At 34.5% G+C, this 24240-nt stretch overlaps 1 protein-coding gene across 1 annotated transcript; it reads left to right on the top strand.

Annotated features, from left to right (window-relative positions):
* Nucleotides 1–19266: 19266 nt before the first annotated feature.
* On the top strand, nucleotides 19267–20184 carry LOC124078353 (olfactory receptor 4P4-like). The gene has a single exon (XM_046423105.1). The coding sequence runs from the start codon at nucleotides 19267–19269 to the stop codon at nucleotides 20182–20184; it is 918 nt and encodes a 305-aa protein (XP_046279061.1).
* The last annotated feature ends 4056 nt before the right edge of the window (nucleotides 20185–24240 follow it).

Genomic DNA, 24240 nt, shown 5'->3' on the forward strand with positions numbered 1-24240 from the left:
CACTCATATCACAAGATCACTGACAGATACACCACTGGAGTTATCATGATAAACTTGTGGTACAAATTGCTTTGCTTTGAAATTGTTATGCAGCAGCAGCCTTTCAATTTGACAAGTATAAACAGCAATGTTCCAACCTACATACTTATGGAAATGAGCTACCATCACTCTTGGAAGAGCAGGGAGAAGAGCAACAAGAACAACTTCTCGTGAAAGGAAAAATAGGGAAAGATATGACATTGTGACATCAAAAAGAAACTAATTTTTCAGGTGTTAAACATGCAAATGAAGACGAAAACCTCATTATTTAAAGTGTGCATGTTATAAATCAATAAAATACATATTAGAATTTAGAGAGTACAATAAAATAAAAGACAAACCATTTTTTTATTAAAGTTACTTTGCATTGGTAAACTTGTGAGCTAATAAGCAGGACATTGGTCACCTAGATACCTCTAATATCTATGTGTTTGCCATCATTTAGAATAACATGAACTGAAATATGGCGCCTATGTTTTGTTGTCTTCAGTCTTAGATATTTATGTTTTATAAAAAATGTGGCATCAAGGCAAAGCAGGCTTTCCAGATAAGGAGACGATAGTCAATAACCCACTGTGGATTTATACAATATGTGAATATTTTTCCCACCAATTGTTTATATATTTCACTCTCTGTGACCATTTACAATGACATTTAGAAAGCATATATAGGATTATTTTTAATTTTTCCATACTTCACAAATATTGTACTCAATTTCACAAGGTACTTTGACATTTATTAAGCTATGAAAATAAATATATCATTTGGGGAAATAACAAGGCAAACAGGAGATTCTAATGCCTAATCTCCTGATAGAGTAAAAGTTATTCAACCAAGAATTACTTACAAAATTGTGATCTTATGTTTAATATGCACTGCCTATCATCCCTAGGTCCTCATTTGGGTTTCAATGTATATTCCACCAATATTCTTTCTTGAATAAAGTGATTAATAAATGTTTAAATTGTCTTGCAATTTAACAAGACACACATGTCTCTAGCCAATAATTTTGGAATAAACAAGACAAAGCAGTAAAACATAGATTTTAGAAAGGCAATCCAAACAAGACTGGAGGTAGACACTGTTTGGATGACAAAAAGATTCCTTTAATGTTGAATTAAATAATCTGGATTTCATAAAGTCTGATTTTAAATAGGTAACTTTCTATCCTATCAAAATTAAGTTAAAATGTCAATTTCAATCATTTTAAGTGCTGTTGAACAGTCTTGCTTACCCCTTACAAGTTACTGTCAGAATTGTAAGAATGCTTCTCCTCTAGCTTCCCAAGTGCTTACAAATATTAAATATATACTTCCTTATAGGTGACATCAGAATTTGCCTTTATAAACTTACTTTACCCAATTCCAATAAATCTAGACATTTTTTGAAGAGTCGTCCTTTGAAAGGTGAGAATTATTCCAAAGATCAAAGGCTGGAAGACCACTCACAACATTAAAATTTCATTCTTTTAAAGGTAGTATACAAAACGCAGTCCCTGCCCCACAATACACACTATAGCCAAACAATGCAAAAACTGCATTTTACTCTGGAATAAATTTGGATAGGCCACATATGAATGAATACCCTTAAAATTACAAGAGCAAATGGTAAATAAATCTAGTGACCCCAAAACACTGATTCTAACAGGGGTTACCTGAACATCAGTGTGGATGATCTTCAAGTTAGTTTGATGTTACTCCTAAAAATATCCTGGACATACATTGACCTTCTTGAGTAATGCAGTTTGCTTTCTTTCCCTTAACACTTACAGCTGAAATGAAAGGTAGAACTATAAATCAGTGAATCAAATAAATTTGCCATTTCTTGGAAAATATCTTCAGAATTGCTTTCCTCTCATGTGTAAGAGGGAAAGCCCATTATTTTGCAAGGGAAAGTAAGTTTAAATCCCTTTAAAAATTGCCCTGGATTCACAGTGAAGTATCCATTTCACAAGAAAATGATCTAGGATTTAAATTGCCACACAGCTCTCTAGCACCTGCTAATGCTCCAAGATAAATAAAATCATTATGCCTACATATAAGCTCTATGAGTCATCTCCTTTACACCCACATCTGAAAAAATTGCATTGCATGAGCCAACTACAAAAGGAGAATAGATCATAGTTTTTTTTTTAAATTATAAAAGCAATGAGAAATTGTTTTCCCAGAAGGACTTCGCAAAAGATCTTCATTTTAAAAAAATACAGCTTCTCACATGTCTGACGTCATATTCTCAAATTCTCCTGAGAAATTTAAGGTGGCAAATTTATTTTCCATCACAGCAATAGCCACTTTCTGTGCACTGTGTTTATGGAAGTTAGGACTGCTACTCAGACCCAGAGCAGCTCTGGAATTCAATAAGTTCTCATTAACCTTTCCTAAGAATATGAGGAAACTTGGGCAACCATATAGGACCATTGGGTTTCCATTGGAGAGAAAAGAGAGAATAAAACTAGATAGATAGATAGGTATACAGACAGAAGATAGATAGATGAATACAAAGATAACAGAGACAGAGACACAGAAAAGAGACAGAGAGAAACAGAGATATCCAAAATCTCAAAAGAGACACTAAGGAAAAAATCTCAAATGCATTAGAGTAAATTAATAAGTCAGTGATTGGCTGCCCCACAAGGTTCTCCTGGACCAGTGGCCATGCACAGTAATCAACTCTTATTACTGAAAGGGGTGGTTTGGGGTGTGAGACACAAAGGGAAAAAAAATAAACAAAATAAATGTTCTCTTATATTAGTGGATAGACACAGACTCCAAATAAATATTTTGTTGAAATTGTATTGGAAAGTTTTAAAAAGTCAAAAACCCAAAATACATTATATATGTACATGTGAGGTATACACACATATGTATTTGTATGCATATTCATATGTATATTTATAAACACACATATATACATACATGTGAACACTTACATTCTGATTTACTATCAATTTTCCTAAGGTACCTGCAGAGTTACAAGACACATAGACTTTAAAACATCTTCACTGAAATTCAGTCATCCACCCTCTGTGAAACAAAGTATCTACACACTAAATGTGGTTGCTATGTTTTAGGTAGGTTTTAATTTTGTACCCCAAAGCTTCACATATTGGAGGTTTGTTCCTCAGGCTGGTGCTATTAGGAGGTGGTAGAACCTTTTCTTAAAAATCTGTTTATTAGTGTGTTATATTTATACTTAATAGTATATTTCATTTTGACTCAATCACATATGATGGCATATAATACAATCCATTTCGGTTCCCAGAGTCTCCTCTTTCCTCTTCTCCTCCCTCATCACAGCAATAGTCCTCAAAGGGCCCAGTGTCCAGGGTCTTCTGCTTCTTCTTTTCTTTCTTTTTTTCTTTGTATTTTGATTTTTAACCTGGGATTGATGCCAGAGGATTGTACCACTGAGCTGCATTCCCCGTCCTTTCTATCTTTCATTTTGAGTTAGGTTTCTCAGTATGTTGCTTAAGTTGTTGGTTATCCTCCTGCATCAGCATCCTGAGCTTCTGAGATTACAGGTGAATGTCAATAGACCCAGCCAGGGTCCAGATTCTTGAGGACCAGAATGAAGAACAAAGCGAGAATTGAGAGATTGGAGAGTGAAAAAATAGGTTTATTGAAAATAAAAGAGCACTTTGGGAGTACAGAGTGTGCTCAGCTGCAAAGTGGTTCCAAGTCTGATCAACACAGTTATTTTATTGAGCCATGCTAGTTCTTCCCCTTCTTTTAGGGAAGTTCATAATCTAGGGTTGATTGACAGTTTGGTAGACAACTGAACTTGAATAATTTCTTCTCCACTGCCCAGGCATGTTTCTTTTGCCTCTGAAAAATACAGAAAAGAGGAGCAATGTACCATGCTACTAGTATGTTGCCTAGCCACAACTTAACTTCTGGGCAGTCCCTAAGGCTATGAAGCCTAATATCAGGTGCTTTCCTTTCAGGGTCTTGAATTCCCCTTGTGGTCATGCAGCTTCCTCCCTTTAACCACAAGATGGCCCAGTTTCCCCCATAGGAAGATGTTAGGGGAGCTGAGGACCCATACCCTTCCCCCTGCTCTATCTCCTAACACCTCCTCTGCTCCCCTTCCTTTCCTCTGTAGTCTTCCTGTCATTATTTATTTTTTCCATTGGAGATACATAAAGTTGAAATTCACAGTGGAATATTCATACATGTTCATGGCATAATATGGTCGATTTCATTTTTCAGTTTCTCCATTTTCCTTCCCTCTTCCCTCTCCCTCTATCTCCTTGCCCTACTGCACTATCTCCCTTCTATGGTCATGGGATTCACTACACTTTTTTTGTTTTCTTATTTTGGTGCAGTTTCTGCTTATGAAAGAAACATTCAACCCTTGGCTTTCTGGGTCTGGCTTATTTCCCTTAGCATGACATTCTCCAGTTTCATCTCTTTACCAACAAATGCCATATTTCATTCTTCTTCAAGAGGTGCATTTTAGTTAAGATAATTGTGGCCTCTTATGAGAAGGAGAGCTCCTCTGAGAAGGGGAGTTTCAAAAGGAGCAGGCCTGACCCCTCCTGTTCTCTCTGTTTCTGTCTTAAGATGCAATAACTCCCTCCCCAACTCCTGCCATGGCTATCTGTGCCCTGAGGATTAATAACCAAGGGGAGGCCCTTGCTGAACCCCCATTCTACCATTTGGATATTACACCTCCCAAATTGTAAGCTGTTAAAATTCTCTTTCTTCATAACGAGCCTGTGCACATATTTTGTTATAGTGATAAAAGGCTGAACTGAGTACTTCAGTAGTCACCCAAGATGGCACACAATCCATATCTTAAACATCTCATCTAAACCATACAATTTCACTAAGATCTTCACCATAATATCAATAGCTTTTCTTTGAAATTTGCTGCATGTCAGTCAATATTTTATGCATTGTACTTACATAATCTGTCATAGATGTTAAAAAGATGTTTGCATGCATACCACAAATAAACAAGAATGACTGGGAATACAAATCATGTCTCAATAATAACCCTGAATTTCCTCATTACTCAGATGAGGAAATAAAGTTTCTGGAGATTAAATAAGGTGTTCAATGTTACAGAATTTTTTAGAAAATAGTACTCATCTATTTGTGTTCATAAATTATCTAGTAGAAGTAAAAATGTGTGACCTAGCGCATAAAGCTATTAAGAGGAAAAGGAAGTGTACCATTGTAAAGCTAATGTCCAATATACAAAATGGTGTAATACCACATGGAGGTAGATGTGAGAAGTTAAAATGGCATATGGTAAAACTGAGGCAACCACTAAAATAGAATGACAAAGTAATAGCAAAAAAAAAAAAATCATAAAATAAGACAAATAAAATTAAAGTATAAATAGAATAAACAGGAAATAAATTGCAAGATGAGAGATTTAAACACAACCTTATAAATAATCACATTAAATAGAAATAGTCTAAGCTTTATTAAAAGTTAATTTGTTAATTGGGAAACAAAAATGTTACTTAAATATGTTCTGGATGTAGAGAATACACTTAGATAATAGAAAGATACAAGTACATTAGTAGCAAAAGAATCAATAAATGGGATTATATCAAACTAAGAAGCTACTTACTGCAGCAGCAGCAACTATCAAAAGCATGAAGAGAGAGTCTACAGAATGGGAGAGAATATTTGCTACCCCCAGCTCATTTAAGGTGTCAATTTCCAGAATATACAGAAACTTAAAAGGCTTAATGTCAAAGAAACAAATAATTCAATCAATAAATAGGCAAAGGAAATAAACAGATAGTTCTCAAAAGCAGAAATATGAATCACGTGAAAACACATGAAAACATATTCATCATCTCTACCAATTAGACACAGGCACTTTAAAATCTCACTGAGATTTCACCTCACTCCAGTCAGAATGGCACTCATCAAGAATACAAAGTAACAATGAGTGTTAGTGAGAGTTTTCCAGAAAAGGTACACGCATACATTGCTGGTGGACTGTAAATTGGTGCAACCACTCTGGAAAGCAGTAGAAGATTCCTCAAAAAACTAGGAATGGAACCACCATTTGACCCAGTTATACCACTTCTCCCTGTATACCAGAGGAATTAAAGTCAGCATTCTAGAGTGATGCAGCCACATCAATATTTACAGCAGCTCAACTCAAAATAGCCAAACTATGGAACCTACCTATATGCCTTTCAACGATGATTAAATAAAGAAAATGTGATACACTCACACACACAAACACACAAACACACACAATGGAATATTACTCAGTCATAAAGAATAATGGTTTTATGATATATGTCAGTAAATAAATGGATCTGGAAAATACCATTCTTACTGAAATAAGCCAATCCCCAAAACCAAAGGTCAAATGTTCTCTCTGATATGTGAATGCTAACCCACAAGGAATGAGCAAGAATAGATGTTCAGTGGATTAGACAAATGACAGAAAGTGAGGGGTGATAGGTATAGGAAAGACGGTGGAATGAATCTGACATAACTTTCCTACGTACATATAAGAATACACTACAGTGAATCTGTACATCATGTACATCCACCATACTGGGATCCTAATTAGAGTAAGACACACTTTATGTTTGTAAAAATATGTCAGGCTTGACTCTCTTGTCATGAATAACTAAAGAAAACAAAACAACAACAACAACAACAACAACAACAATATATATATATATATATATATATATATATATATATATATATATAGGAAAAAGGAGAGTCTTCATAATTATGTAATGGAATTTTCAAAGCAAAGAATATTACCAAGGATAGCAGATTTTATTTCATAATGACAAAGTGATCAGGAAATGACAGAGAGTTTGCATGAGTAAGTGATTATAACCAGAGCTTCAAAACACACAAACCAACCACTGCAGAGCCTTCAGGAAAAATAATCAAATCCATAAATATATTTGGGTTTCAGCACTTGACTATAAATAGAATGAGTGGAACATAGTGGACTTGAGCAAGACTATCAACTTATTGGACTTAGCTGCCCATACCTGGCAACATGAAAGCTTTCAACAATTTTAACTATAATTTCCAAAAATATGAACTGCCGCAGTCTGGATGGTCACAAATCACAAGCCACTGAAGCAGGAACAAACTTTATTTCTGAACTCCACCAGCACACTCCACACACGCTCCCCTGGAACTCTCCCGAACGCCACCCAAGCAGCTCCTCCAGGAACCACCAACCGGAAAATCCCTCCTCCGGCACTTCCCCAACCAATGAGAACTCTTCAGGAATCCCCATGAGAGCTCAACCGGAACTCAACAGGAACTCCGCAAGAACTCAAAATCATCATCTTAATGGCTTGCTGGAGTCACCTCTCAACCACTACTTCTGGCAAAAATGCCATGTGTCCCTCAACAATGAACAACACAAATTTTCATCAACAGGATTCAGACCCACCCCACATCAGACAAAACTAAGAAGACTTGACCCAGAGAAGAAGTCCTTCAGACATGAAAGAGAGATAAAGACTTTCCCAGGAAAATGGACTCTGATGGAGTTCATCACACCAGACCTGTCACAAAAATGCTAAAGGAACTTCTCCAACTTGAAGGAGGACACTAATTGGCAATATGTAAGAATGAATCTCTGGTAAATGTGAGTGTCCCATCAAATGTAGATTACTCTAATATTGCAATAGTGCTGTGTAAATCACTTACATCTTTAGTACGCAAGCTAAAAGAAAAATAAAAGATTGAAAATGGCTATGTGTTAAAAAATATAAAATATAAATTTATTCAGAGAATGTTAACAACTACAAGTACATATGCATCCAACATTGGAGGATTTAAAGCTATTAAAGAAACATTAAGAGATATGTCCACAACAGCGTGTGTGGGACCCAGGCTCACAGTAGGCCCAGGCCCACCCCTCCACCTACGGGGCAGACACTTACCAGAGCCCAGCTTCTAGAACAGGACTGCACCTTCGGGTCAGCAGACTACTGCAGGAGCCCAAGCCCAGCCCAGATCTGTCCACACCACCCTGGGTGGAACCTAGCCTCACAGTAGCGCCACCCTTACCACCCATCCATTCCCTCCACTGGCAGGGCAGACACCCACCAGGGCCCAGCCTCAGGCACAGGACCACCTCTTCCTACCAGCAGAGTACAGCAGGAGCCCAGGCCTAGCCCAGACCCACCCACACCAGCCTGTTCAGAAAATAGGCTCACTGTAGGGCTGGGTCTACCCCTTTACTTTTGGGGCAGGCACTGGTTCCTGCAAAGGACCACCTCTTCTGACCAGCAGACTACCACGGGAGCCCAGGCCCTGCCCATGCAAACTTGTGCAGGACCCAGGTACAGGGTAGGTCCAAGTTTTCCGGCCCCTCTACTTGGAAGCCTAAGCCTAACCCACTTCCATCTTGGGACACTATACTCATTACAATAGCCTTCCATACACAGTAGCCCCTAAAATTTTGACAATAGACAGGACCTAACAGCTACATTTCAGAGCAGGCATCCCAAAGAGAGTGTGAGGTCCACCGTTTCAACCCTATCTGTAAGACATTGCTTCCAACTTGGGGCACCTTAACTATTATCTCGAGTCATCTCGGCTATTGCTGCCACCACCTTTAGTTGCAGTAGCATACATTGAGGAACACCAGCAGGGTCTGGAAGCCCCAAATCAAGGTGAGGTACAGACAATCTGCATGGGTACTGCAAGAATATAGGGTAGAAACTGTAATATCTCAGATCCTTGATGCAAGAAAGGAAGACACATAGACAACATGAAAAAACAAGGGAGGAAAGTTCCCCAAACAAACTAGGATACTATAATAACAGAACCCATGAACAGTGAAGTTTATGAAATGTCAGAGAAAGAATTCAGACAGTTTATAATTAAAATAATCTGTGAATGAAATAATGATCCAAATGAGCAAATACAGGCAAAAATTGATCACTCCAACAAAGAGATAAGAGAGAAAATGCAGGTAGCAAAAGATGACTTCAAGACAGAGACAGAAACTCTTAAAAAATAAAAGCAAGAAATCATTGAAATCGAGGATACAATAAATCAAATAAAATATCAATAGAAAGCATGATTAAGACACTAAATCAAATGGAATACAGAACATCAGATAATGAAGACAAAGTACACAGTCTGAAAAATAAAGTTGATCACACAGTGAAGATAGTAAGAAACCATTAACAAAACATACAAGAATTATGGTATAGCATCAAAAGAAAAATCTAAGAGTTATTGGGATAGAGGAAGGCACAGAGTTTCAAACCAAAGGAATGCACAACCTCTTCAATGAGATAATATCAGCAAATTTCCCAAGCATGAAGAATTAATTGGAAAACCAAATACAAAAGGATTACTGGACACAAAATGTACAAAATTACAACAGATATACACCAAGAGCACATTATAATGAAAATGGCTACCATACAGAATAAGGATAGAATCTTAAACGCTTCAAGAGAGAGGAATCAGATCACATATAGGCAGAGACCAATTAACATATCAGCAGATTTTTCAACCCAGACTCTCAAAGCCAGGAGATCATGGAACAATATATAGCAAGCTCTGGAAGAAAATGGATGCCAACCAAGAATGTTATTTCCAGCAAAAGTAAACTTTAGATTTGAAGATAAAATAAAAACCTTCCATGATAAACAAAAGTTAAAAGAATTTATAACTAGAAAGCCTATACTACAGAACATCCTCAGCAAAATATTCCATGAAGAGGAAATGGAAAACAATGATGAAAATCAGCAGAGGGCAGTATTACACTTAAGGAAAATCTAATCAGAGAAGAAACAAAGTCACATTCAATACCAAAAATACCTGGGAATACAAATCATGTCTCAATAATAACTGTAAATGTTAATGGTCTAAACTCACCAATCAAAAGACATAGACTAGCAGATTGGATAGCAAAAAGAAAGTGAAGGGTTAGGAAAAATTATACCACTCACATGGACTGTGGAAGCAAGCAGGGGTTTCCATCCTCATTTCAAATAAAGAAGAATTCAAGCTAAAATCAATTAAAAAGGATAAAAGACACTACAAACTACTCAAATGAACCACATACCAATAAGACTTAACAATATAAATATATATGCCCCAACAATGGAGCATCTAAGTTTATCAAACAAACCTAGATAGATCTTCCAAACAAAAGCTGAACAAAGAAACTATAGAACTCAATATTTCAATCAATAACTTAGGCTTAACTGACATATATAGAATAATTCACCCTTTAATGAGGAATAAACTTTCTTCTCAGCAACATATGGATCCTTCTCTAAAATAGGCCATATACTATGCCACAAAGCAACTCTTAGCAAATATAAAAAAGTAGAGATACTATTCTGCATTCTATCAGATCATATGGAATGAAACTAGAAATCAATGATAAAATAAGAAGTAAAAGCTACTCAAACACCTGGAGACTAAATAATATGGTACTGAATGAACAATGGGTTGAAGAAGACATCAAGGAAGAGATTTTAAAAATTTTAGAGGTGAATGAGAGCACAGATACAACATATTAACATCTCTGCGACACTATGAAAGCAGTTTTAAGAGGAAAGATCATTTCATGGAATTCATTCCTTAAATAAAGAAAAAGTCAACAAATAAATGACTTAACTTTATATCTGAAAGCCCTAGAAAAAGAACTAACCTACAGGAGCAGCAGAAGACAGAAAATAATTAAAATGAGACCTGAAGTGAATGAAATTGACACAAAAGAAACAGTTGAAAAAATTGACAGAACAAAAAATTTTGTTTTTTTTAAAAAAATAAATAAAATTGACAAACCCTTAACCGTGCTAATGAGGAGAAGGAGAGAGAAAACTCAAATTAGTAATATATGGTATGAAAAAGGAAATGTCATAACAGACACTACAGAAATACAGTAGATAATTAGAAAATATTTTTAAAATTTATACTCCAATAAAATGGAAAATATTCAAGGCATCAACAAATTTCTAGAGTCATATGTTTTGCCCAAACTGAATCAGGATGATATACAGAATTTAAATAGATCAATTTAAAGTGACGAAATAGCAGATGCCATCAAAATCTACCAAACAAGAAAAGCCCAGAACCAGATGAATACACAGCCTAGCTCTACAAGACCTTTAAAGAAGAACTAATACCAATACTCTCCAATTTATTTCAGGAAATTGAAAATAGCACTTCCAAACTTATTATATGAGGTCAATATCACTCTGATTCTAAAACCAGGCAAAGACACAGTCAAAAAAGAAAACTTCAGACCAATATCTCTAATGAACATAGATGCAAAAATTCTCAATAAAATTCTAGCAAATCAATACAAAAACATAACCAAAAGATCATGAACCACGATCAAGTGGGATTCATCCCAGGGACACAAGGTTGGTTCAACATATGGAAATCAATAAATGTACTCATCACATCAATAGATTTAAAGAAAAGAATTGTATGATCATCTCAATAGATGCAAAAAAAGCATTTGACAAAATACAGCACCCATTCATGTTCAAAACACTAGAAAAATTAGGGGTAACCGGATTATATCTCAACATGATAAAGACTATCTATGCTAAGCCCAAGGCCAACATCATTCTAAATGTAGAAAAATTGAAGGTATTCCCAATAAAAATGGGAATAAGAGAGAGATGCCCTCTTTCACCACTTCTTTTTAATGTAGCTCTTGAAACACTGGCCAGAACAATTAGATAGACAAAAGAAATTAAAGGGATACCCATAGGAAAAGAAGAACTCAAATTGCCACTATTTGCTGATGATATGATTCTATACCTAGAAGATCCACAAAGTTCCATCAGAAAACTTCTAGAACTAGTAAATGAATTCAGCAAATTAGCATGATATAAATTCAAGACCCATAAATCAAATGCAATTCTGTATATCAATGACAAATCTTCAGAAAGAGAAATGAGAAAATATACACCATTTTCAATAGCCTAAAAAATAGAATACTTGGGAATAAACTGAATGAAAGAGGTGAAAGATCTATATAATGAAAATTACAGAACCCTAAAGAAAAATACGAAAGAGGACCTTAGAAGATGGAAAGATATACCTTGCTCTTGGATAGGCAGAATTAATATTATCAAAATGACCGTACTACCAAAAGCACTATATTGATTTAATGCAATTCTAATCAAAATTCCAATGACATTCCTCATAGAAATAGAAGAAGCAGTCATGAAATTCATCTGGAAAAATAAGATACCCAGAATAGTGTAATCCTTAACAAGAAAAACAATCCTTAACAAGAAGAATGAAGCAGGTGGTATCACTATACTAGACTTTATATTATACTACAGAGCAATAGTAACAATAACAGCATAGTTATGGCAGCAAACAGACTGGTAGACCAATGGTACAGAATAGAGGACACACAGACTAACCCACAAAATTCAATTATTTTATATTAGACAATATGTCAAAAACATGGATTGGAGGAAAGATAACCTCTTCAACAAATGGTGTTGGGAAAATTGGAAGTCTGTATGCAACAAAATGAAATTAAAACCCTATCTCTAACCATGCACAAAACTCAACTCAAAATGGATCAAGGACCTTGGAATAAAACCAGAGACCCTGTGTCTAATAAAAGAAAAATAGGCCCTAATCTCCGTCATGTGGAATTAGGCCCCTGCTTCCTTAATAAGACTCCTTAAGCACAAGAATTAAAATCAAGAATCAATAAATGGGTAGACTCAAAATAAAAAGTTTCTTCTCAGTAAAAGAAACAATCTGTTAGGTGAAAAGAGAGCCTACATCTTGGGAGCAAATCTTTACCCTTCACACATCAGATAGCGCACTAATCTCTAGGATATATAAAGAACTAAAAAATCCAAGTTAAAAAAAAAAAATAACCCAATCAATAAATGGCCAAGGACCTGAAGAAACACTTTTCAGAAGATGATATACAATCATTCAACAAATATATGAAAAAAATGTCCATCATCACTAGCAGCTAGAGAAATGAAAATCTCACTGAAGTCAGAATGGCAGCTATTATGCATGCAAACAACAATAAGTATTGGCGAGGATGTGGCGAAAAAGGCACACTCATATACTGCTGGTTGGACTGCAAATTGGTGCAGCTAATATGGAAAGAAGTATGGAGATTTTTTGGAAAATTTGGAATAGAGCCACCATTTGACCCAGCTAGCCACCATTTGACCCAGCTATCCCTCTCCTTGGTCTATACCCAATGGACTTAAAAACAGCATATTACAGGGACACAGCCACATCAATGTTTATAGCAGCACAATTCACAATAGCTAAACAGTGGCACCAACCTAGATGCCCTTTAGTAGATGAATGGATAAAAAAAATGTGGCATACATACACATGAAATATTACTCAGCAATAAAAGAAAATAAAATCATGTAATTTGCAGGTAAATGGATGGAGTTGGAGATGATAATGCTAAGTGAAGTTAGCCAATCCCAAAAAACCAAATAGTAAATGTTTTCTCTGATATAAGGAGGTTGATTCCTAGTGCAGTAGGGAGGGTGAGAATGGGAGGAATAGAATAACTCTAGATAGGGCATAGGGTTTGGAGGGGAAGGGAAGGAGGCATGGGGTTAGAAATGATGGTGGAATGTGATGGACATTACTATCCAAAGTACATGTATGAAGAAGCTGTATATTTGAAAGAGGGGGAAAGAGAGAACATAAGAGAGTGAGAGAGAGCAAAAGTGAAGGACGAGATATAGTCCAAAACCATATCTCTGGTTACCTACTACCTCCAGCCACACCCTACATGTCTGGTGTTACTACATGAATTGATGTGAAAATACTTTGTATAGAATCAGAGATATGAAAATTTTTGCTCTATATGTGTAATAAGAATTGTTATGCATTCTGCTGTCATATATAAATTAAAAAATATAATTTAAAAAAAGAAGTGATGGATGAGGCCCTGCTCCTTGGTCTAGCATGAATGGAAGTTGAATTTTGACAAATTATTTTTTTCTATATTCATTAAGGTAATCACATTATTTTCGTGTTCGATTCTGTTGGTGTGTGCCACACTTACTTGCACATCCTTTACATGCCAAAGATGAATCCACTTCATCTGGATATATGATCATTTAACATGATTTTAATTCTTGATTTGGAGGATTTCTGTGTCAATTAAATAAATCATTTTTCTTAATATTTAAATTCTCAGGTTTTCCATTTCTTCATTATTGAATATTAGCAAGCCCTAAATTTTTAGGACTTTTTCTATTTCTTCTAGGTTATGCCCCATAGTGGTGCTGTATGATTACTCATTATATATCATATAATTGGTCTTTTCTCTTGTTATTTTGTTTTCTTGTAGTTTTCCTCAAAGTCTTTGGTGATGTAATTCCATGGATTCAGTTGTTAGAGCTCCCTTTACACTTCTGATTTTACTAATTCATGTGCTATTTTTTCTTAGTTGGCTTAATTAAAAGTTTGCCAATTTTATTTACCTTTCAGAAAAAAATTTCATTGAACTTTTTATTGTTTTATTCCATTCTGTTTATAGACATCATCTTATCCCAATTAGAATTGTCATTTTCAAATGGTCAAAAATAACAAATATTGATGAAGCTGTGGAGAAAAGGGAACTCTTGTGTCATATTCAGGAGAGTATACATGAATACAGTTGTAATGAATAGTAGTACATAAGTTTCCCAGGTAAAAATACCTACTGTATGATCCAGCTACTCTTTTTCTGGGGATATATCCAAATAAAATGACATGAGCAGATCAAACATACAGCTGAACACTCAGGTTTAATATGACAATATTCAGAATACCTAAGAAATAGAATCAGCCCTGATGCCCATTCGCACGTGAATGAATATAGAGATGTGCTATAAACCCACAATAGAATGTTATTCATACATTAAAACAATGGTGACCTATTATATGAAGCAAAAAGGGTGGAACTAGAAATCATTATTATCAGCTGTATATTTTAAAGAGCGGGGAGAGAAAGCATAAGAGAGTGATAGCAAAAGTCAAGGACAAGATATAGTCCAAAACCATGTCTCTGGTTACCGACTACCTCCAGCCACACCCTATCTGCCTGGTGTTATTACCTAGGATTCCATTTAAATTATTAATCCACCAAATAGATTAATGCACTATTGAATTTATAGCTCTCATAATCTAATAATTTCACCTCTGAACATTCCCTGCATTGTCTAATACATGAGCTCTTTGGGGGTACATTTTTAGATCCAAACCATATTATAATTTAATACTTAATAAATATTTAATTATTAAATGCAAATAATATGCATTCCTTGTTTAATTTATAGCTTTATCTATGCCTTTATATACTTTTAAATTGTCCTTGAGATCTTTTATGTTACTTCTACTTAGTGCCAGCTTTACCCATCAGTATTAGAGTTGGGGATATTGAAATCTTCCACTTTGAAGGTGAATTCATTTGTTTCCTCAGGTGGGTTTATTTAACATTGTTCCATATATCTTGGGACTATATTGTAAACAAACATATCAGTTAGGATTGCACAGTGAAAGAGCAGTGTCAAATGCTATAATTTAACAGGAGTGTAGTAAGGGTCTATTTTCAAGTTGTGCACAGCTTATAGGAAACAGCCCATGAAGGTGTGATATCCTGGGGTTCTCGGGATTTGTTATGCTAAAGACAGTACAGTGATTACTCAGAGTGGTGAGGAGATGTGAAAGGAATGATATAAAAATTGTAAAATAAAATATGTCTGTAGAAGGACTTTGCATAGATCTATGAGGATGGTCTGCCATGAACTAAGGGCTGTGATTTATGTAATCTGTTCCCTTAGCATCTACTGAGTCTTCTTTTCCTCTTTTATTCAAGCGGGATGAAAGAACGAAGCAAAATAGTAATAAATAAAAATAAGGACAGTAGTTACTATATATTTTACAAAAATATGTATTATATATACTTAATCAGTATTCAAATACTACTACCTATTAACATAGAAGAGTGAACATGGGCTCTAAACTTCCAAAGGGCATAATTAAATGTTGAGTAACTATTTTGAAGTGTTTTTATAATAGCAATGACTCTGAGGATAATATTGATGAGAATATATTAATGATCTTATGATAGTTTCTTGGTTCATTGATAAAATTAGGTAATAAAGAATTTAAAATTTATTAAGTGTATATTACATGACATCAGTGAGTTTGGATTTTAAGGAAATTATTCTAGTTGAGAGGGTGAAATTATCACTTTATCAATGCTATAACATTACAGAATCACTCATGTCAAGACTCTAAAGAGAAATAAAAGAAAGCCTTAAAGCTATCTATATGAACACTTTAATGTTACTGGCTTTATTTTTATAAGTATAACTATACAGGCTTTTTTATTTTTGAAAAAAAAAAATAAAATGCCTATGGGAGATTTTCCCTCTGGTCCATCTTAAGTCTTTTATTTCAAAGTATTCCCAGTAATGCAGCCCTAAGAGCTTCTTGTGCATTGAAGATCCAAAAGGGGAGACAGCTGGTGTCTATATCAATTTGCTGTTTCATGTTACAGAGAAAGGTAAGAAGAATCAGCCTAAAGAACAACTTTGACATAGCAGAGAAATGTAAAATAAGAGACAATATTTGCATAGATTTTTTAAAAATGGTAAAAATCTTTGAGGTTTTGGACATCTATTTACATATAATTTGATTTTAGTAAATATTAATTTTAATTTTTAATTTTAAATTCTTCTGGAATATTTTAAATGGTAGTTCTTTTTTTAAGAAAACACACTCAGGAAAAGCTGGATGGTAATTTGAAGATAAATTCATTTGAGGGAAAAAGTATTAAAGCATTGATTTTGTGATATGACAAGTATTATAGAAATATGAGGTTTTGAAACATATAAATACTGATTAGATGTAGACTTTTCTATTTGAATTTTGTTGTAATATTTCTATTTGCAAACAGAGGCAACAATAAAATAGCATATATCTCATTGGGCCATGGTGAATATATAATAGATAAATAAATAAATAATTTAATACCATGCCCAAAATATATTAATAAATATGGTACATAAACATTTTGTGTCAAATGATTAAGTCTACATTATTCTATTTCACATTTTTTTTCATTGTTAAAAATACGATGACTAGTTACACAGAAAAACATATAAAATTATTTCACATATTCTCTGGACCTTAGTCATGCATCCATTTCTGAAGAATGACACTTCAATGAGCTTTTCTCTTTCTTTAGCAAATAGAAATTGACATATTTTTGCGAATAGTTTTGCACAGGAACCTTTCTCCAAAAATTTACATAGTAAAGGAGACACTTTTGGGAAATAGGCTTAAAGTAAAAGGTATGTGATCAAATGAGCTCAAAATTCTTCACTCCTATACCCTTGTGTTTCAGAGAGAGAGAGAGAGAGAGAGAGAGAGAGAGAGATCTTAGAGGTAGAGACAAAGACATTGAAAACTGTTAGTATTGTAAGAACAGAAAGGTTTTACACACAGGAAGAGAATGGTGGATATTGCAACATGAGGTGGCTTTTTCAGAGGGCTCCTAAAACTGCTCTGGGAACTGCTTTGAAGCACCTTTGTCCACATAGTTCTATAATATCCTAACTGGTATCCTCTCTTTGTAACTAGGACAATCCTGGATCAATGTTAAAAAGTACTGGTGCTTTTGCCAATATCTGGGAAATATTTTGAAGCAAGATTTCCACTTTCTAAAGTTTTAATTTTGTACTCTTTTTTTTTTTTTTTACAGTTTTGTTCCATAGTTTGAATGAGAAATTATCCAGAAATTCTTGAGTCTTTCAATTCACATTTTTTCCACAAAAATTTGAATCTGAAATGAGCACAGCAACACTCACATTTTTCTGTGTACTTAACACGTGTTTAAAACGTATACTTCAACACTTTTCTCTGTGGCAGACAAAATCTACAATAGGTGGAAACATCAAGATAAAATATTGATATTCATTTCCTTTTACAAGAGTTTGCTCCTCTGAAAAAGATTTCATAGGGTAGGGCTGTTCTATGGACTTGTTAAGTTGTATTATATTTTAATACATGAACTCATCTCTCTGCTTAATTAGCAGAGCATCCGAGAGGGGCACTTACTGTCATGCTTCATTATGAAGGGACCTGCCCATGACAGCAAAATGGTTCCTCACTGGTTCCACTGTGAGATTACAGAGTCTGAAACAAAGAATGGTTTGCTGATGAGGATATTGGGATCTTGGTTAAAGGTGAAGGTTTGGATGTATTTGCTGTCTGTTCACAGATTCATTGTATCAGAATAGCTGCACTGCTCTGAACTTATGATTAAATAAGCAAGGTACATGAGGTCCTTCAAACTGTCGTCAGAAAACTACAAGATCCCTAAAATGTTTCTAATGCATTAGCAGTAACCTCTAAAAGACGACTTCAGAATTCTTAGAAAAAAGGTAAGTTTTCATACAATAATGCACTGTGTCCTTCTATTTAGATGTTCAACATTGCTGCCCAGAGTTCTTTATTTCCAGCATCTCCATTTAGTGAGCTTTGACCAAACATGCCACAGAAAGGCACTGAAGCTATTATCAGGCTATTTTTCTACTAAAATATTCTATAGTATGATTAAGTGTCTTGCACCTTTAAAAAATAAATCTTAATTCTACTGGATTTATAAATTAATAGTGAGATGAAAGCTACAAAGTAATAGGAAAGGAATATCAAATTTTATGAATAAATTCTATGTAAAATATAGAAGGAAATATCTTTCTTAGTATTATAGAGTTAAAAAAATAACAGAGATCATGAAAGACCCCTCTGTTTTTTACAGGAGTGTAAACAGCTGCAATTCCATTTGATCTATGGAAAATGTTGCACAGCTCTAAGATGCATGGAATCTGGCATCAGATACAGGTTCATATCTTTAGTCTGTTTTCTAATAGTTTAATGATTTTGTGTAATTAACCGACCCCTCCTATTTCTCTATTATTTCATGTGTAAAATGAATATCAGAACCTTACTGTGTTTTTATGAGAGCTAAATACATTTAAAAGGTTTACAAAAGTCCTAGGTATAAAACATGCTTTCATTAAATATCATGAGAAGTAAAATGATTATTTATATCTAAAAAAAGTTCTGAAAGATTAACCCCAAATAACATCTGTTACTACTATATATGTTTTTAATTTATAAATGTATCCAAACATAAAAGCAGCTATTAAGATATTGTGTTCTGTTTCATTTCAGATGAATTAAGTTTCTGCTGTGTATGTGGATTCCAGCTGACTTCATGGAACATCCGAATAATGTCACAGAATTTGTTTTCATGGGGCTTTGGGGAAATAAGGGAATAGAACTACTCTTCTTTTTCCTCTTCCTGCTTTGCTACCTGGCAGTCTTAATGGGGAACTTCGTCATTTTACTCACGATCACCTGCAGTCACCTCATCAAGCAGCCCATGTACTACTTTCTGTGCCACCTTTCCCTCATGGACCTGTGCTACACCTCCACTGTGGTTCCCCGGCTTATCAGGGACTTGGCGGCAGCAAGAAAAACCATTTCCTATAACAGCTGCATGACCCAGCTCTTCAAGGCCCACTTGCTGGCAGGGGTGGAAATATTCATCTTGGTGTCCACGGCTTTTGACCGCTATGTGGCCATTGTCAAGCCGCTGCACTACATGGTCATCATGAACCGGAAGAAGTGTAACCTGCTGGTTGCGGTGGCCTGGGGGGTGGGTTTTTGGCACTCTATTGCTCTATTGCTCATGGTTCTCAGACTGCCTTTTTGTGGCCCTAATCAGATAGATCACTACATATGTGTTGTGAAGCCTCTTTTGAAATTGGTCTGCAAAGATATTCACATTGTTAGTATCTTAGTGATCGCCAATTCAGGGATGGTGGTAGTTGTGATTTTTCTTGTTCTAGTAGCTTCTTATATAATGATTTTATATAATCTTAGGACAAGGTCATCTGCAGGGCGTCGCAAAGCTCTCTCAACCTGTAGCTCTCATGTAATGGTAGTCATTTTGGTTTTTGTGCCCTGTATTTACACCTACGTACTACCTGCAGGTGAGAACAAGGACAAAGAAATCTCTGTGTTTTACACTGTGGTTGCCCCCATGCTGAATCCTCTCATCTATACACTCAGAAATATGGAGATGAAAATTGCCATGCAGAAGGTATGGTCTCGAATGTCACATGGATAAGTAAAGTAAATAAGGAGACATTCATGATGCTTTTCTTTTGTGTCCCCAGGTCTGCTATCATTTGAGAGTCATAGATCCTATGAGTGGAATTGTTCCTAAAGTACTGATTTCTCTTTTTATTTAATGATGTGTGTTGTTTTTAAGTGTCTAGATTATTTGCTCCTGTCATTAACACACATTAATAATAAAATAATTGAGTTAATTTTACACTGACTTTCCTAATTTGAATCATTCCTGTCTCAATAGTCAGTCATGTCAACTTCAAGGAAAAGTCACAGAGGCAGTTGTGTGTTTGACTTTAGTACCAGGGTCTCCTTTATTCACTTTTCAAATCTTAGAACTTTTGACATATTTAACTATTCACTTTTTTCCCCTCCTGAATCTATGCAAAACTCTACATTATCTTGGGAAAATATTATGTCCTTCAAAAAAAAAAGTTGGCTCTGATTAGTTATCTTAACCATACTTTTATTTTAGTTGACTTATTGTATTATTTTTCCACAGAGTATTTGGATTTTCCTTTCAGTACAGAAACATGGCGTGTGGAAATGAAATTTTGTTGTGTGATGATTGTGTACATGTATTTATGACATGTGGTTCTTGCAGATTTTGAGAACATATCGATTAAAGTACACATTCTATCAAGAAGAATACTTGCAATAAAACTAAAACAAAACAAAGCATTGTATTATCACTTGTTTGCTTTTTTCAAATGTTCGCAGAGTTTTATTGGATAAATTTTGATAATGTTACATGATTAGACAACAAAAAATTTTATCAGTTCAATTTTTCTTTAATTGCTTGGTATTTCTCCTAGAATTCACTTTCCAGCATGTTCACAATACCTTGTATATGCCAAAATATCTGTCTAGTTAATATTTGGGAGAAACATAAAATGTTTTGTCATGCATATGAGAATAAGCATACATATTCAGCAAATTTTATTGCATGGGAATATCAACCATTACTAAATTTTATTAAATGGTTATCTTAAATCACCTGAACCCCATTCATACTAAGAAACATGGTACTTGAGAACTATCAGAAATAACAGCATGAAAAGTAGGTTAGAAGTCCTGGTCAGGAATCAACATGGATTAGAAGCCAAAACTAACTGAGAGGGATTTAGTTTTTATTTGACATCCTCCCTTGACCATATACTTCTTCTTCATCTTCTTTATAACCCTCTTTCTCTTTCTCTAGATATCCACTAGAAAAGCTTATTTAGATACTTTCAGGGTATTCTAATATCCTTTGTAAAACCTGAGAAAGTCCTGTGGTTTGGACCGCACGTCCTTTATACCTCAAAGCATTTCAGATTTTAAATAGTCATCATTTCCTATGTACCTATGTCACCAATTTTCCCAGAGTATTTTGATTTTGCTAAACAAGTATTAGAATTGCTTTAGCTAAGGTTTCTGAAATGGTCTTATTTTATTTGGAGTTAATGGTATTTTTGATATACAATGAGCCACAAAATGAATTAAACTCACAAGGGGAACTTGGCCTAGTAGTGGTATGGTATATGGCACAAGAGGATGCAGGGTTTCATGTAAATTTTGGGCCTCTATATTCTTATCCAGCTCATGTTTTCATTCTCCTACCTTCTTTTTAATAGCTTTAATTGTTGAAATCTACCACACACTAATGAAAAATAGGTTGTTCTTTACAAAATCTTTCAAATATAGAACTAAAGAGGAGTTTTCTGAACTCTTATTGGCTATTAATCTCTGATACTTACAATAAAATTTTCTGTATATTTCTTAGAATTTCTAAGTAGACAATCAGTTCATTGGGTTTAAAGACCTTTTCATTATGTTTTGCTCAATATATGTGACTATGAGTTTATAATGTGAGTTTGAGAAATAAGATAAGAATGTAAATACCAGTTGTATAGTTTGTACTATTAACTAAAAATCTAAAATTGCAGTTTTATTTTTATATTTTTCCAGATTTTTTTCAGACATGATAGATTAAAAAAAAAAGTCTATGTTATGTGATGGTTCACTTATACATAGGTTGCAAAATGTTTATAATAACCAAGTTAAAATCTCATTTATAATTTCATTATCAGTATAAAATATTTAAGGATGACTGTTACTAAATACTCTATGAATTGAACCCAGGGCTTCAGGTATGCTGGCAAGTACCCTACCACTAAACTACATCCCCAGCCATTGGTTACAAAATGTGAGCAAGACATGTGTACTGCCAACTGAAAACTTTGTTAAGAGAATCTGATGACATGAATAAATAGAAATAGACATGCTCATGAGCCAGACAACATTGTGAAGATCTAAATTCCCCTCAAATTAATCTCTGGATTGAAACAATTTCAAATAAAATCTGAGTGGGCAGCTTGTCTAATTTTGAAAATTTATAATTTTATATGGAAATGTACAGGAAGAAGATTAGCTTCTACAACTTACAAGAGAATAAGTTTGGAGAACTTATATCATAATCTTATATAAAAATACTATTTTCAAAAGCATAAAAATGATAAAAAGACCTGACAATGAAACTCAAGAGTAGATTTGGACTTATATGATTATTTTTTAGCAAAGTTAAGTCAGGAATTTAGGAAGAAAAAAATAGCTTTTGCCACACAGGGTGGTGAAACTAGTGGATGGTTTTGTACTATATACAGAACAAAGAAACAATTAAACAAAAAATAACTCCTTTATAACTTAAAGCCAGTAAAAATTTAATTCACAATAGATCATAGACATGTAAAATTTGAAAGTAAAGCATTTAAAATTCTATGTAGAAGATTTTATGATCTTTAAATAAACAATTAGTTTTTACATGAAATAACATACGAATGAGCCATTAATAAATGATCAATTGAACTTCATTGAAATTAAAATATTTACAAAAGAAAGAATGTGGCTTTGGTTGAATTACACATTTGAAGCCTTAAATGCAATACCTTTCATATTTCTAGGGTATCCTGGAGTGTGTGTTTGTAGGGTTAGGAGGTTAGAGGGATGACAAGCAATCTTCCGTAAAGTAGTTTTAATGAAGTTTGGTCACCAATGAGCATAATTTTGAAGTTGAAAAACTGTACAACACAGGGTTTTGAAATCTTTTTACTAAAGTACTAACTCATTTACTCAGGAATCCTTAGCTTTCAAAGTCTTGAAGAAAACTCTTCAGAAAAATCTATTTCATCATTTTTCTGATATCTAGCTGTTTAAGCTAGCTCTTAAGACTCTAGAAGCTTCTGTGTGAATAATAGTTATGTCAAGTTACAAGTATAGAATATATGATGAATGTAAAACACCAGTAATCTCTTTAAAAAGTTTTACTATTATTTTGGTAAATAGTTTAATACCAATAGTATCAGGTATATGTAATTGGATTTCCTGAAGTTTTAAAAGTCTGAGGAATTATAAAATCTATGGATTTGTCTATGCTGTTAATTACCCACCAACTGAATCAGTGCGTGTGGGTGAGATGGAGCATCAACAACCATGGATTCCCAGAAGGAAGAACAAGTAGAATACAACTTTGCTGCCCTTTGAGTACCATCTTCCTCTGAATATTCCATATATTCTTCACCTTATGATGGATGAATTCTTTAACTCATGTACAATTATGGGAAAAGAAGCTTTATTAATTTATTTTTTATTTTTCCTTTTCCTCTTCTTTCATTCCTCAACCATCTATGCCCAAAGTGTTACTCTCTGTCAACAGTTAATTTATAACTAGTTGTAATCTTGTAGTTCATTGATTTTATTGACCTATTAACTCTCCACTACTTAGAATCTCAGTAATAGACCATGTCTGAAAAATGAACATCTGTCTCTGGTTCTCTTTGTCCATCCCCATCTCAGATGTTCCTAGAAGGTAACATAATACTATTATAGACTTTGTCATTTCCCTTCCCATCCTCAGAAATCTGGAAGAGCACAGACCAGGAACTGTCCTGAACTGCTCTGTCTGGCTATGGCATTATGGGACCTCCAGGGAACTAGTACCTAAACCAGATTAATCCACAGGTGGAAGGAACACACAAAGGGGCACCAGAAACCATTACCATGGACAGGGGCTTGG

The sequence above is a fragment of the Marmota monax genome, unplaced genomic scaffold (assembly GCF_021218885.2).
Source record: "Marmota monax isolate L192 unplaced genomic scaffold, Marmota_monax_Labrador192_F-V1.1 WCK01_AAM20220418_F8-fsc00441, whole genome shotgun sequence".
NCBI classification, from domain to species: Eukaryota; Metazoa; Chordata; class Mammalia; order Rodentia; family Sciuridae; genus Marmota; species Marmota monax.

Excerpts from the sequence above, each read along its gene's own strand:
- LOC124078353 (XM_046423105.1), top strand. The coding sequence starts at position 19,267 with ATGGAACATCCGAATAATGTCACAGAATTTGTTTTCATGGGGCTTTGG.